Source organism: Poecilia reticulata, chromosome 5 (genome assembly GCF_904066995.2).
Source record: "Poecilia reticulata chromosome 5, P_reticulata-male-v2, whole genome shotgun sequence".
Lineage (NCBI taxonomy): Eukaryota > Metazoa > Chordata > Actinopteri > Cyprinodontiformes > Poeciliidae > Poecilia > Poecilia reticulata.
In genome coordinates, this window is record NC_088834.1 from 15,826,350 (window position 1) to 15,842,217 (window position 15,868).

The 15,868-nt window shown below is 39.7% G+C and overlaps 1 protein-coding gene across 6 annotated transcripts in view; it reads left to right on the top strand.

The window, feature by feature from the left end:
- Positions 1 to 592: 592 nt before the first annotated feature.
- erc2 (ELKS/RAB6-interacting/CAST family member 2) overlaps positions 593 to 15,868 on the top strand; it is a 49,756-nt gene continuing 34,480 nt past the window's right edge. For 2 of the 6 annotated variants that reach the window (XM_008409678.3, XM_081607134.1), the window contains exons 1-3: positions 594 to 988; positions 7,291 to 8,104; positions 14,867 to 14,890. In XM_008409678.3, coding sequence (XP_008407900.1) covers positions 7,433 to 8,104; positions 14,867 to 14,890 — 696 coding nt within the window. In that variant the 5' untranslated portion in view covers positions 594 to 988; positions 7,291 to 7,432. Of the gene's footprint in view, positions 989 to 7,290; positions 8,105 to 14,866; positions 14,891 to 15,868 lie in introns of all 6 variants that reach the window. The other 4 variants (XM_008409674.3, XM_008409679.3, XM_081607133.1 and 1 more) reach the window with 4 other exon arrangements.

Here is a 15,868-nt window from a genome sequence, read left to right on the forward strand (position 1 = left end):
ACTAGCGTTTTAAAGTAACTGAATACATCCATTCAGTACTACACTTAGGAGCTAACTGCACTTGTTCTCTAGTTTCTCTTCCATTTCAGCATGTATGCCAGGAGGTTTTATGCTATCTTGATTGGATTCAAATGATTAAATCGGTTTAGACACCAAAAAAGGGCTACTTTTATTGTCTATTAAGTATAACTGAAAATGCATATTCTTCCCAAAGGGAAAATAAATTACAGTTCATTCAAATCAAAACATAAACTCATTTAGGGCTCTAGGACAAATACGGAAACATTTTCAGAAATGTTTTCCATCAGATCTGATTTATTTTTTGGAAAGTACTGGCAACATTTTCCATCTGGAGGCATAAATGTCAGAAGAGTTGCAGCTGTAATTGCAGAGAAATGTGTTTCCCCAAACCATAGCTTCAGAGGGCTTGTAAATAAATACACGCCACACTTTTCAGAGTTTTCTCAGTAAAAAAAACAAACAATAAACATCCATCCTTTCTCTTTCAGTTCAGTTATCCTCTAAATTAAGTTCATATATTACATGAACGAAAAACAGATAAAATGGGGGGGGGGGGGAAGGGGAATAAAGTTCAAAGGGGTATTAATACTCCTGCGGAGCATTGTGATCAAATAAAACAAGTTTTGAAGCCGAATAATTCGGGTCACCTGTATGAGTTGATCCTAGACTAGTAAGCATCTGTGAAAGGCGAGGAGCAGCCCAACTCTGAACATCATCACCATCAGCAGCACCAGGCCGCTCTCCGGTGCTCCTTCTCTCCTCCCCCTGCATGTGATCCGCCCATCCCCTCCTGCCAGCTGCCACTTGCCGTATCGCAGTGATGCTGCTCGCGGCCGTGTGGAGGAGGAGAGAGAGGCTGCCCGCTGCCCAATGACAGCGCAGGATGCTGAGAGAGGCTGTTGGGCTTGAATGGAGGCGACAAGATGCCGTCCAGAGCGACCAAGGAGACCCGTTGACATCTGAAAAGGTATACCTGTATCTGTTGATATTTTACCGCTTAAAAACCAACACGTACTATTGTAACGTTAGAAAGAATGACGCCCGGAATACGTAACGTGTTCGCTCGCGTTTTTTGTGCGCGTTTTGATGAGCGACAAGCCGGGGTAAAAAGAAAAAAAAAAAAAAAAAAAAAAAACGGTACAGGCTGTGTCCATTTAACCAAATCTTTTTCCTGCTCGCTCAATTAAGCGAGACAATATAAGCTAGCCGTTTCCTGGAAACTAATATTACTCTGTAGTCGCGAAAAGGCGATGACAGAGCGCCGTTGTTCCTAAAAAATAAAGATTTCCCCCACACGACAGGTTAGAGTGTTATATTTCAGGCGAGCATGTAGGCCCGGCGTGCTGTCAATTGCTCGGTCGTGCCCTGCCAGTCTTCACCAATTCCGCCTTCAGATCAAATGTTGGCAACATACTGTAATTTATAGGAGCTATTTCTGAGCAGCAACGTCTGCTAACGCTGGCATTTGGTGACGTGAGCGCTCGGGCCAATTTGGAGATATTTAACATCTCATCCAGTCCACCAAGCGTTTGAGTCTGGAGGAGGCAAGGAGGCGTCAGGCTCTGTAGTAGAATGCTTGATGAGGAGGCTGGATGTGTTGCATCTGCTCTTTCATAGAAATATCAACAAGATTCCCCTACATGTCATATATTCCCCCAGTGCCATATAACTCCACACATGGCGTTATTTGTATGATGTCTTTTTTTTCCTAATGTCATGACTGCCTCATTGAACAACGCTGCTTCTTTCTCCAAAGGCAGTGCCTGTGGAAAAAAGAAAAAAAAAATCTTTGTTTCAGGACATCTGTATCCTCTCTGCTGTTTCCGCACCCACCGCACAGCCAGATTCATTTCCACGTTGCCTTCACTCTGGCATTTGCTGATCAGATGTACATGTATGTGCTGCTGCAGCTCTCCCAACCTCCAACACAGAAAGTGGGGTGCAAAAAAAAAAAAAAAAAAAAAGAACATTGTGATCCAGGTCAGAAAACTAGTCTCGCTCAAAACTGTGCTGTTCAAAGATTCATAAAACTGGAGAAATGAGTCAACAAATGGGCGATATGGCCCATTACTCTGGGCGGCAGAGTCTTGTGGGTGCACCATGCAAGGTTACAAGGCAATATAGCTCATTGCCCTGGTTGCCGCAGTCTTGTGTGTGCTTCACAGCAATTTACAGGACAATTTAAATCACTATGCAGGGCCGCACAGTCTTGTGGATGTGTTGGAGAGTTTTAAAGTCAATATGGCCCTTAACCCAGGGTAGCAGTCTTTTGGGCGTCCCATACAAGTATAACAGAGGCCTTGTTTCAGAATTGACTGTTTTTTTTGTTTTTTTTTTAAATATGTTCAACTGGAATAGCTCATATAGTTTCACAGTTTCAGAGTAGAGTGAATCTAATATTAGATGAGTAGAGTCATCTAATATTTCTTGTCTTATCAACAAGTGGACGTGTAAACACATAATCTTTCAATCCCCAACTTATTTCACTGCTGTTTTGATGAGCATTTGTCAATTTGCACAGCCATTTTATAGCTGTGCGTTTTATATTATGATACAGATACATTTTGAAAGTGCTAACTTGTATTAGACAAATATCTGACAAACAGTTTTAGTGCAAATTCAGCCACAATTTCTTAGTTACTGCTTCAAAGATTATTAAATTCCCTTGTGCAGTTCTATTGCTTGGAATAAGGTAGAGAAACAACAGAATGAAATGCTGAGAAGTCAACGTAAAACACAATAATACCTATTTCAAATCGAAGCTGTAAATTGGAGAATGAAAACATTATTTTCCAATGGATGCCCGCTCCTCTGCTCTGTCAGCAGTAATAACCACATTAGCTGATTATTTATATAAAAATACCCTATTGATAGGAATGTGTAACACTGGGAACCACTGAAAAAACCCTCAATATTTTAATCGTTAAAAGTGGAAAGGGACTATAAAAGGAAGAGTTTATCTTCATCTTGATTTGTAAAGTGAGGCTTTGGGCGCAATAGAGGTTATCACCATGAAGTTGTTTTATGAAAAGAACCAAAAGTAAAACCACTTGTGGACTACAGCACTCTCCACATCAGCTGAAGTAAAAATCTGTAAATACCTTGAAATAGTTTAATCTATTGCAGAAACAGATTCTCATTCATTTTACAAAAAAAAACGAAATCATAAGCTTTGATTTGAGTTCATTCATTCAGTGGGGAAGAAATCCTGCATAAGAAAGAACATTTTCCTCACAAAAGCACCACCCATAGAAATTTCTATTAAACATATGTAACTTAAGCATTTTTTTTTTTTTTTTTAGGTAGCTCGTGGTTTTGTGTACATTTTCATGAGTAATAGTTAGGAAGAGGAATAAGCAGATTTGACATAGAGGTAACATTTCTGTTCCCCTCTCTCCTTCACGGGGAATACAGAAAAAATATTGCATTTAAAGTTAGGCAGATTGTTGTTAAGTCTCATAAATCAAATGGTATCAGAAATTTAGCTGGAAGGAAGTTTACCTGGTTGCAATGCACAGTGAAGAGGATGATACATAAAATTGAAAAAAAGACAGATCTCCAATGTATCTAACTCCTGTAATGAAAACATAACTTCCTGTGTATAGTGAAGGTCTTCATTGAAAAACAGTTAATTTAGTGGGATAGAAATCAATCAGATTTAAAACGTTTTAATTTCATATACAAAGGCAACAAAAGGTGCGTTATATAAAATTAAAACAGCAGGCAGGAAAGAGGAACAAATACTTTATTAATTAAAATATAATCTCAATTCAAGCAGCTGTTATAAACATAAATTAATCATAACATTAAAGCAAAAAAAAAAAGTAGAGTAAATAAAAGGATTTTAAATCAACACAAAGTCAGAGTACATACGCAATTAAACTACTGACACAATTCAATTAAAATAAGGTTAAATTAGGACTAAATATTTAATTTGTGAAAGTCAGTTATAGGCCAGGTCCTGAAGATAAGTCCTTTGTTTACTTTACAAACCTCACGATTTTCATATTCTAACATCTTTTTAAATTTATTGTGGAGGTCTGCAATAAACCCTTTACATGAATTTACTTTAGGGAATTTTCAAATAAGTGTCAGTAAATGTGGAGGTTGCTGGATGTTTCAGGCAAACTGACAGCAGTGCAAAATTAATATCAATAGGAGAAAGACGAGCAGTGGAGTAAGAGTGAAAGTGTCGTCATCACATCCCAGATTATTAGCTCAGCAGCCCTGCTCTGCTCACATAATTTCCCCCCTTTAGTTACAGTTTTCCTGAAAATCCTGTTCCACTTATGTAACTTATAGCCGTAACAAGAAAGCATTAAAAATATTGGATTTATTATGCAGTCAGGAATTGACGTCGTTTGCGGTAAAGAAAGGGACGTTTGAAAGACAAAAAAAAAAAAGAAAAAATGGCGGAGTGACTACCTTAATCAATGACCCATCAGTGGTGAGGTACACAAAAGCCGACAAACACTGACTCAAAGAGGCGTCACAGGAGATGCAGCCCAACACATGAACTGGTTTATCTACTCTACCGGTGGATCAAAGAAGCAAACACGTGTTTATCTTCCTCAGAAGTGAGCAGCAAGCTGGCTGGAACTTGTGCTGGATGCTGTTTTGTCTGAACCCCTGCTGGATCCTGCTTCCCCCAGTGATATATTTACCCACCAGACCTCACTGATCTGATCTGGCTGCTTTTTTTGAACTCTGGTCTACTGTTTGTGATATACTGTATGTTTTAAAGGAGAACTAAAAGAAATGTTCTTTGTAAATTCTAGTAATTGTGAATCTAACAGGAAGGGAATATTATCCCCTTGCATCAAGGCAAATGTTGCCAACCTTTATATGATTGAAAAAAAAAATTCATAAATTAAAACGCATTGGAGAATTTTTTTTTTCTCGGTATTTCTAGTATTAAAATACCAATAGTTTTTCATGTTGATGCATTTAATGGAGAAATGATCAGATATTTCACAAACAAATCACAGAGGAGTACAGGTCAAGGTAAATGCCATGCAGTCTGTGGGCCTTTTCTGATGCATCTCTTCAATATAAAAATCAGAAAATTAATCAGAAAATTTTTATATTGCTCAGCTCAGCTGACTTATATTTAGCGTTTCCATGTCTACGCTCTTATAACTTTATCGTACAGATGAGAATGACTTTCAGAATTTCATGTAAAGCACCTGCGAGTTCAGCGATGATGTCATGGGAAATTTTAGTGACTTTTGTATATCGAAGGAACCTGCTGACACATGGATTCCTCTTTTTAGGAATAATCTGTCCTTTATATTAAAGATATACAGGAATTACTTAAAAGGCAGAAAAACAACAAACCTTCCCCTTGTCACTGTCGCTGTATTCAGCCACAGTTTCTTTGATTGATATTTTGAAGATTTCTTCCACCTTCATGTGATGACGACAGGTGATTTGTCTGCGCTAGCCCAGACAGAAACACCATGGCAACCGAATCCGAGAAGTGTCACCAGGAGGAGAGAAAGATGGAAAAGTCTACGCGTATATGATTAACCACCTTTTTCTTAGACATATCGGTATCTTTCATCCTTTGACAGCTGGGGAAATTAAAAACCCTGGTTAGAGTCTTTGTCTTGACATTTGTGTTTAATAGCATTCAGTTTTTACCCTAAAAATATCGACCACAGTAAAATAATGATGCCTTCATATTACATAAATCACAGCCCGTGATAAATCTAGAAATGTATTAAAGCCAAAAGACAGCATTAAATAGCCCAGCTATTATTACATGATTAAAAATTAAGTCTCCTGTATCATTTTTTTTTCTTGTTACCCAGGAGGAAGAGATTTATTTTAAAACTTGCAAATTTTTTGCAATTTTGTTCATCTTTTGAACATAAAAAGATGAAAAGACCTTTATCATTAAAAGAGTACATGCGTGATATATGTGGTGATTTCTGATGTTTTTCTTTCTAGTATTAGCCTCAGATAAAAAGACATGTCGGGTCCAGTTCTTACAGTCATACTGTGAGCCGAGCTGCACTCTGTCAGTAAATATTTATCAGTTAGCTTATGAGACAAGACAGTGCTGCAGAAATGTTGCTTTATTTCTCGTCCAGTATGTCTTTATTTGTCAGAATTATTGGTCTTTCTTCCCTACTTTTCTTTCTCGTATTTCTATGTGCAGCACTCTGCACACACACAGAGCACCAGCACCTCTGGGGACTATTTGTTAAAGGCTTAAAAATAAATGTGTTTATTACAGTGGCATAATCTCATGCTGTAATTTTAGTTTGAACACATCCTGTCAGTGGGGGAAATACACTGTTTTATTTTTATATTCATTTTAGACTTTGTCATCCTTGCTTACACGCTGACAGTGCATGACAGGAATAAGATTTAATCTCACGCTTAAAGATTTATATTATCGCCTGGATTATACATGCAATAAACTTTTAGACAAAAATGTTTCTTTGTAGCCATTTCCTTAAAGATCCTGACTTTCTTTAATTGCGTGTTCGATTATCTTTGCAATTTTGAGGATTGGCTAATAGAAACTGTCATATTTATAACCCAGGGAAAAATTTAAGTTATGAGTGACTTATTAAAAAGTTTCCACTCACCTCATATTTTTTTCAGATTATGCAACAAAAGCTGATTTGTTTTAAAGCTTTCTCCACGTCTTTACCGGGGCTGCCAATAAATTTGCTTGATCACTTATATGACAGCTAATTAACAAAGTGCCTTAAGAAACAACACTTCTCAGAAGACGATGATGAGCTTGATATCACGCACTGAACTGCTAATTGGATCTGTAATGTACGGCGTGGTTGTACTAAACCTGTACTTGAAAACAAAGATAATTGATAATCAGATGGATTCTAAGTGATTCAAAATGTAGTGATGTTTTTCTGAATTTGCTCCTCGACACCTAAAATGCTCTCTATAGTTGTTTCTGTTTACTCTGATAAAATGATGGCTGTCATGATTCAGGTCAGAGAAATGTGAGACTGTAAAGTTATATTTCAATCAGTACTGAGATCTACTATAGATAAATGTTAGCCTGTGAGACATCTGGGATGATGTGAAATTCCTGCAGGCCATTTGAAATTAGAGCCTCGTAAATTGGGACAGCTTGTCGCCTACGCTGACTAACACAAATCTTAGAGCTAATATAACATTTCTCTTTTCGTCTAGAGCTTAGATTTTTGACTGGAATGTGCTGTTTTGTTTTTCTTTTTTGCTTTCTGAAATGCTGTATGTCTGACAAATCCTTCTCCCCTGTTTCCTCAGATCTGACATTGATGTGACCTAACCCACCCATTCAGACATGAAATAAGTCATCCATGTTTGGTTGACAAAAGTCAGAGCAGTCTCATTTGAGCACGCCCCTGTTAAAGGACCCTCTGGTGGCTACTCCTCTGAATCACGGGACATGTACGGCAGTGCCAGAGCTGTAGGTCATGTAGAGAGCAGCCCTGTACGGTCCCCGCGCCTTCCAAGGTCCCCCAGACTGGGCCATCGAAGGGCACACAGTGGGAGCGGGGGTGGTGCAGGGGGCAAGACCCTCTCCATGGAGAACATCCAATCACTCAACGCTGCCTATGCTACTTCAGGGCCCATGTACCTGAGTGACCACGAGGGCGTGGGCTCCACTGCCACCTACCCAAAGGGAACCATGACTCTGGGTCGCGCCACCAGCCGGGCCATGTACGGGGGTCGCGTCACAGCCATGGGCAGCAGCCCCAATATTGCTTCAGTGGGGCTGCCTCATGCTGACCTTCTGTCTTACAGTGACCTGGGCTCCCTCTCCATGCTGCACGCCCACCACCACCAGGGGGTGCCCTCGGCTCTGCTCAGGCAGGCCGTGCGGGGCAGTGGTGGCGAGCTGCTGGAGATGCAGGCCCAGCTCAGGGAGATGCAGAGGGAGAATGAGCTGCTGCGGCGAGAGCTTGACCTGAAGGAGAGTAAGTTGGGATCTTCCACCAACAGCATCAAGAGCTTCTGGAGCCCAGAGCTGAAGAAGGAGAGGATCATGAGGAAAGAGGAGGCGGCTCGCACGTCCATTCTGAAAGAGCAGATGAGAGTCACTCACGAGGAGAATCAGGTGAGACCACTCCTCTCTGAGCTGTCATAATCCACTTATTGCTGCAGTGAATTTCACTCGCTGCCTATTTGTCTGCCCATTTTGCTCTGCTTTGATCTCCGCTTTCACCATGCTGTCTTTTGCAAATAATCACAGCCATCCTCTCTTATGTATGCAGTAGAAAATAAAAGCAGTCAGTTCTGTTATTTTTTAACAGATTTGTACAACCTTTCTGGAAAGATGTTCTTTTATTGACATAAATATCTCTTCATCCAGTGAAGAATCGATAAGACTTCAGCTTCTCAGAAAATACAAGCACTTCAACTAAAAAGGAGTAGAGCAGAAATCTGAATGTTCAGTTATTTGTGGCTCAGTTAAAAAGTACGATGACACTGCCGACAGGTGTATTGAATGCCATCTGGTCCCGATATCGCTTAATTTTGGTTTATTTTCACAGATTCAGCAGATTGGCCCCAGGGGAAGAGATGTCAAAAGGTTTTTTTTTCTGCTTACCTCAGTGTGGGGGTGTAGTCGTGGCCCAGTTAAATCACTTACTGACAGGAGTAGGCACACGGCCCAGAGACAAATGTCAAGGACACTTAAACACTCCCCGTCTGTCTTCCTTTGCCTTCTCTTCATATGCTCTGACCTGCATCATCTCACAGTGTTTACTTTGGTTCATATAGTCGTTTCTGCAAAAGATTTGCCATCTTTCTGTCTATTTTAAATGATTGTCTTGGCAAAAAAAAAAAGATAATTAAACAGCTGGAGATCACTTTCTTTAATGTCAGATCTCACCTAGAGGATTACTAATAGCTGGCTAGCTGTTGGAGCGAACGAATGCACAGCCTCTGGCTTAGTGGATTCTGTCAGCTGCAAGTGGAAATATATGACACTCTGATATTGTGTAGATTGTGTATATATAGACTGAGCTTTTTAGTATAAATGCATTTTCAAAAAAAACAAAAAAAAAACCCCCGCTGTGTTCATGATGCAGCATACTGAGCAATGCTTTGAGCAGTTTAAAGGCTGAGTTTGGTCTAGCTGTTTGTGCAGGGCATTGTGTCTGCTCCAGCTCTGTTTTCATACGCTGAAGAGACACGATTAGTCATTACTCTACCCTGCAAGGTAGTACCATCAGTGGGTTTTTCCACACAGGACTTGTTGATCTTCTTATAAAAGATGGGGTTTTGTCTCTGCACATTGCTAAAGTATTCATTCCCTTTAAACATTTCAACATTTAATTAGCCTAATAGTTTTTTTGTACTTTTTGTGCGCTTTGAGGAGATTTTATGTGATGCAGCAACACAAAGCAATCCATCCATGTCTGTTTATAAAAATGCAGTAAAAATTGGTGAATTATAAACGTATGGAGATTTTTAAAAATAATTTTTCCTCCTCATTCCAAATTTGTGCTGCTTTGTGTTAGTCTTTTTGGGTATGAATACTTTTGCAAGGTGCTTTAGTCTAACTATCAGTCAATTATGCAACACCAGAAGTATTTTACATCATTATGATTTGCAAAAATCTGAGTCTGTGTTAAAGCTGAATCATCTGTGTCACCGACAGAACCAAAGCAACTCAGCTTTGCACATTTCTTTATAAAGAGTCGTTAAATCCTCATTGCGATATTTTTAGTTGGAACTCATAGAGTTTAGGAGCTGAATGTGTCCTGCAGATTACGAAAGCTGTTCGCTGACGGGTTTCCATGGCATCATCCTTGAATCAAAGAGAGGACTCGGTGCTTGCTCTCCCCTTATGTCGAGTGATATTTATATTCCTCCTGGTAGGATTCATTAATGCAGTGTGGCAGCTAATAAAAGGCAGATGTGCCTTGTTGCTATAATTGGTCTATTCTAACTTGATTTCTGGGCTCTGAGGCGTGCTTACATAACTGCATATTTACGGTGGGCTGGTTTGGTCGCACCCACTGGGCTCACCGAGAGGCTGACTGAGGAGCAAATTGCTTCATTAATAATGGATAAATTTCAAGCCAGTCATTGCATCTGTCTTCTAGCACCACTTTTTACAATTGCATCAGGTGCCTTAGGCCCCAGTTAGTTTCAGCAAATACCATGCATCATTTATCATGAGATAATCAGAATCAGGGTGTACGGGCCTCTGTTTGCAAAATTTCCTGATATAACATTCACTTTCTGAAGCATGGAAGTTTTTGGTGGTATTTATGTTTAAATACCACCCACAGCCTGCAGAGCCTCAATCATAAACAGTGAAGGTGATGACTAGTGGTGATGATTAGCGTGAGATCGTTTTGTGTGATAGATTTTTATTGTGAAGGGCAACTGATTTTGTTTTCATCGAATTGAGCAGAATTTTTGTTGTCATGCCGAAGCTGTACGAGAGCTGCTGGAGGCGAGCGTGTGAGCTAGAGCATACCATATCTGACTGAGTCATGACCACTGCTGCTCAGCTGCCCAGTCAGCCCTGATCAACGGTTCCCACAAAAATAGATCCCACTTTGCGCCTTCTGCACATGCATGCAAGACTTAAAGTAAAATCATGCTGTTTCCCACCCAATAATTCTGGATTTTCTATATTTGGAACACAGCCATAACGGTAACACCATCAACACGAACAAGTGTCTGCGCTTCTGTGCGATTGAGTGTTATATAACACATGGTGTGTGACGGGTGAAAATTTAATTAGAGGTAATTCCCCTGGTGGATTGTGCAGCCCTGTAATCAAACAGAGCGGCGTGCTGCTCATGTGTGAGAGGCGAACTCACAATTATTTGTTTTTCACGCATGTTTCATAATTCAGCTGTGCAAACCAGGTACTGCACATCAGTGCAGGATGTTGACTTAACTTGACTTCTAAGCTACAGCAGTCACATGATGACGCTTTGTCACCTAACAACCCTAAGCTTTTTGGTGTCTCTCACAGCCCCTAAGAACAAAAACAGTTCACATTTGTCACCTAACAGCTGAAACCTTCATGTACTGTGTTGAGATTGTATGTGATAGATAAAAACAAAATTGTGAGTAGTGGTGAAGTGGAAGAAAAACAATATATGGTGTCTTGCTACTAATAACCTGAAAAGAGTCTTGCATTCGTTTTCATTAATTACTTACTGTTTTACCCCCAAATAATATCACTTGGATCCAGTGAACATGTAATAAAAAACAAACAAACAAACAAAAAATGAATATGGCATAAATATAATTCTTCCAAAGCATGGCAGTTCACATTGCCTGACAGGCTGGCAAGAGGGCCATTAATCAAACAAACAGTAAGAGGCCCATGGTAATTCAGGACAAACTGCAGAGATTAAGGCTGTGAATCTGTTGAAGGGACAATTGTTAGTCAAGCACTTCAAATATCTGGCTGCCCAGAGTACCAAAACCGTTGAGTTGATGATCTCGCCCCAAAAAATCCCCCGTGCAGGTTGCCACAAACAAAGATGGGGACACATCTACACACATGTGTTGGGGGAACAACAGAGATGGTGCAAAGGAAACCTGGCCACTAGACATAACCTGAAGCTATAGTTTATCTGCACCCACAACATAAGGAAAGAGAAGTAGGACTACTGCTATGTTTTTGTGCCACCAGCACTCACAGTGGTCATCTGTGGTCATGCAGAACCTGGTTTCATCAGCCAGTGTCTACATGTTGCCAGTTGAACAGCCGCCTATAACGGGACTGTGAACCCAGAGTTTTGGAGATGCCACCAGTCGAGACGGACACAGGGAGTCGCATCAGGATCAATACCTTTGTAGAATCACAGAGTTCTTTATTGATTGTTTCACGTTATGACAGTCTCCTCTTGGCGTGGTCTTTCATGACAAGCAGAACCCTGGCGAAGTGTGTGGGTGGTATCGAATACAAACCGGTTCCAGCATGGCGCCTGTGACTGCCAAGCGGTTGCGTGAACCATCTGGCCTCATGCTAACCCACAAAGCAACCCCTATCAAGTGCTGCTAAAGCTGCTTAATCACACAATAAACAGCTTCCTCAAGTTCAAGCATCTGAATAAGATTCAATTAAAACAAAAAAATATAAAAGAAGTCTTGAAAGATGGCTTATTTCTGTGCATGGAGTGGCATTTTTTTACTGTCTCAGACTGTCAGATTTCTGCAGGCGCCCCTCTTGTAACTTTGTGCTAACTGAGGGGAGGTGATGAAACGCAGCATTTGCTTGTGTGGTGTGGGTGTAATTGTATATTGTCAGCTATCACGACACACTACACAGAGATTAGGAACGGTGTGAACAGTAGGCTGCTGCAGCTCAAGAGCTTTGGAGTTGCTCATTTATTCTCACAAAAACACAACCTCCCATGTATATAGAGCATTACATGCAGAGCAGCTGGTTCCTGTGTCACCAGATGGCTCATTCTGGAGCAGAGGTCATCATCTAATTGCTTAAGGGGCCAAAATAACATTTTAAGGCACGCAGTGTGGGAGCCAGCCTTTTATTAGGCATGTTTGTAACAATGGCCTGTTTGTGTGAAGCATTTAAATTATGGCTGAAGTAAGTAGATGGGATGTTCTGTGACAACTAACAGCTTATATTTGTTTAAGAAAATTACACTTTTTATTTAGTTTGAGCGAGGACCTGATTGTGACTTTATCTGTAAATAAAAGCAGACATAGCCAAAATTATGATAAATGCAAAATAAGATAAGAAAATAATTTTCAAAGGACGTCTGACTTTTGGTGCTTCAGTATTCTCAGCTTCACCTATTTTCACAGTTGTTTCTTTTATTTACTTTTTTTTAGCCCCATCTATCTTGTCATAAACTCTATAATGGTACTTGTTGATTAAAGCACCCCGCAATATTATGCAACCACCACCATGTTTCACTGTAAAGATGGTATGAGAAACACCAAAGCAACCAAAACTGGTGTCAAATGCTGCCCTGGTCTCCAATATATAATTTCAATATTTCAGTGCCCGTTCATTCTTTCTGTTTTTAACTTAGATGTTTTATTCCCTCTTCAATCTTCAGTGGCAATTGACTTGGGGGAACTCAGACGTTCAACACTGGCACAGGTAAAACTGCCCCCTACAAGTCAGACAGAGTAACCCCTCTGCTAAATCACCGCAACGCTTTGTTAAGGCATTTACATGGCAGAAGCCAGAACCTGAGTCAGTGTGTGATGTTGCCCTCAAACGGATTCTCTGTTTCTGCACCACAAGATTTATGACAGCCAGTTGCCCCCGGCTGGCCCAGGTGTCATTACGATAAGGAGTCACAGCAGCTCAGCGTCTCTGTCTAGTGCTGGGAAACTCTCTGGGTTTTGACCGTCAAGGTTTTCAGTAACAGAAAGAAAAAACCCTCTGTGACCACAGCACCAGTATCAGCTGAGTCATGACCCGTTCACGCAAACAGCTGCACCTCAGCTGTGGCTGACGTGGAGGAACCGGACGGAAGGCTGTATAGTGATTTTAAGTCACAGTTCAATTACGCAGATGCAGTCACTGGATTGTTTCCTACATTTTGGTTTCCAAGGCAGGCAGGAGTTTATTGATCGGTGAGGAGGGAGGATCAGAAACGAGAAGGATAGATCTGAAAAAAGAAGAAACCATTTGGGGTTCATGCTCAGTGTGGGCACACTTTACTCCAAATCTAACTACAGATATATATATATATATATATATATATATATATATATATATATATATATATATATATATATATATATATATATATATTCTTGCATTTTATTTTTATGCACCTGCAAAACATTATCTGTAAATTTTGGATTCATGTTTGTAACTCATAATATCTATATATTTTTTCAACTTTAAGGTTTTGTCTAGGAATCCTTCCTTTCCACTCTCGTGGTTTAACTTTGAGATGAAAGTAAGAGCAGAATATGCTCACTGTTAAAACTAAACTTTAGCATCTTCGTACTGCATCATTTCTGCTGCTGTACCGAAGGACAATGACTCAGAGAAAGGGTGTCTGACCGAAACAACCTGTCATGGCAGCAGTCAGCAGAAAATTCAGCAGCTTTTACTGGAAATGCAAACACTGTCCCCTGGTGGTCAAACAAGCACTTGGGAAACTTTGTCAAACGATAATCTTGTGTCTTTAGGTCAGAATTTTACTGGTGTTTATTTTCCTCCTGCTTATTTCCCTGTCAGTTGTATACTTATAGGACCAAGTATTTCTTAAGTTAGTCATTAAAAGAATAATGTTAACTTTTTGCATACTGTAAATCTGTAGAGCAAATGTGAATTGTGTTAGTGTAATTTTTTGTTAATGTATTTGCTAGATTTTACAGAATCGTACAGCAAAAATAAAGTTCGAAGTTGTTCCTTTTACTTTTAACTTGACTATTAATGCTTCTCATAAAAAATGTTATGATTAGTAAATATATTTCAACAGTTTATTGGAAAAACACTAAACCCACTTCAACCCATTTTTAAAATGTCTTTCCAGAAAGGTAATCCAGTCTAAGTAAAAATTGGTTTGTACATGAAAAATCTATTTTTTGGCAGATATTTTTTACTTGTTATAAAGAAAAAAATGTCTATGTTCAGCTCTATCAAAACTATTAATCTGGCTGTCTCAAAACCAATTGGGCTAATAGTTTAAAAAAGCATAATATTCTGTTCTGATAACAAGATGAAAAGTTTTCTATCATAAAAGTTTTGTTGTAAATTTGCTTTACTGACTGCAAGAGTGATAAACCAGCAGCTCTCATTTAGGATTTTTCTGCTTTGTGTTGATCATCCGTTTCTGTTGCATCAAGCTCTGACGCTCTGTTTTCACCACACATCTGTTTTTCTGTTCATTCTGTTCATGCTCTGCAGCTGCTGGATGCCAGGAGAACCAAGGTTTGTCCCTATGTTTGCACCGTGTCGTGTGCACAACATAGAGTCACCTTTCGTGTGCCGTGTATTTTTTTTTTCCAGATACCTGACAATCCCTTTTTCTCCTAACCCTTTAACCTCCTTGGAGAACTGAATGATATCCCCTCAGTCCCTCATTTCTGCTGTCCTTCTTGCCCCTTGAATCCTGATGCTTCGACACAAAGACCTGGAGAACAGAAAGTCATGTTACTGCTCCACTGTAAGAATTCAAATCCATTTGTAGCCTGGGAAGGTGAATGACTTCAGGAGATAAAGCTGTTTCTGTTCTCTAAGGGCCTAACTGGACCATTTTCAGTACATGGGTGGATCTTTGTTTTTCTTCTACGTCATTGGAGGAAAGTTATACTTCTAGCAAAACTAAACCTTTTGTCAGAAACGTGGTACAAATATCCTTACAGACAATAATATACACATGGGTGAAAAATGACATAACAATGGTAAAAACATGAAGTGTCAAAGTTACAATCCTATAACATTAGTTCAGTGGAGTACAAAATCCACCTGAGGAAATAAGTGTTTTAACAAAGTCACTGGTGAACATTTCACATTCATTTTTCCACCCTTCAAAATAGGGCTGGACAACATGGCTGGAAATCGTATCACGATATACGTTTCACATCAGTTGATATTGATAATTATTAAGTAGTTTTTTTGTTCTAAATATCTGAAGCATTACCAAACTGGTGGTGTGACCTTTCCTCTTTTATCCACAATTTCCCCTCGATTTGTTTTCTTCATTTTATCCTTTCACTCCACTCTGTTGTTGTTTATTTTTAAGCACTTATGAGGCATGGTGGCAAAACCTTAAGTTACTCTACAGGTTGTTGCTAGGTAACGAAAGAGTGAGTGAGATGCTAGGTAACCGAATAGCGAGTGAATTAGTTGATGCCACCAACCATGAGAGGTTGAGCGACTAAACACTTCCTCTACCTACATCCCCCA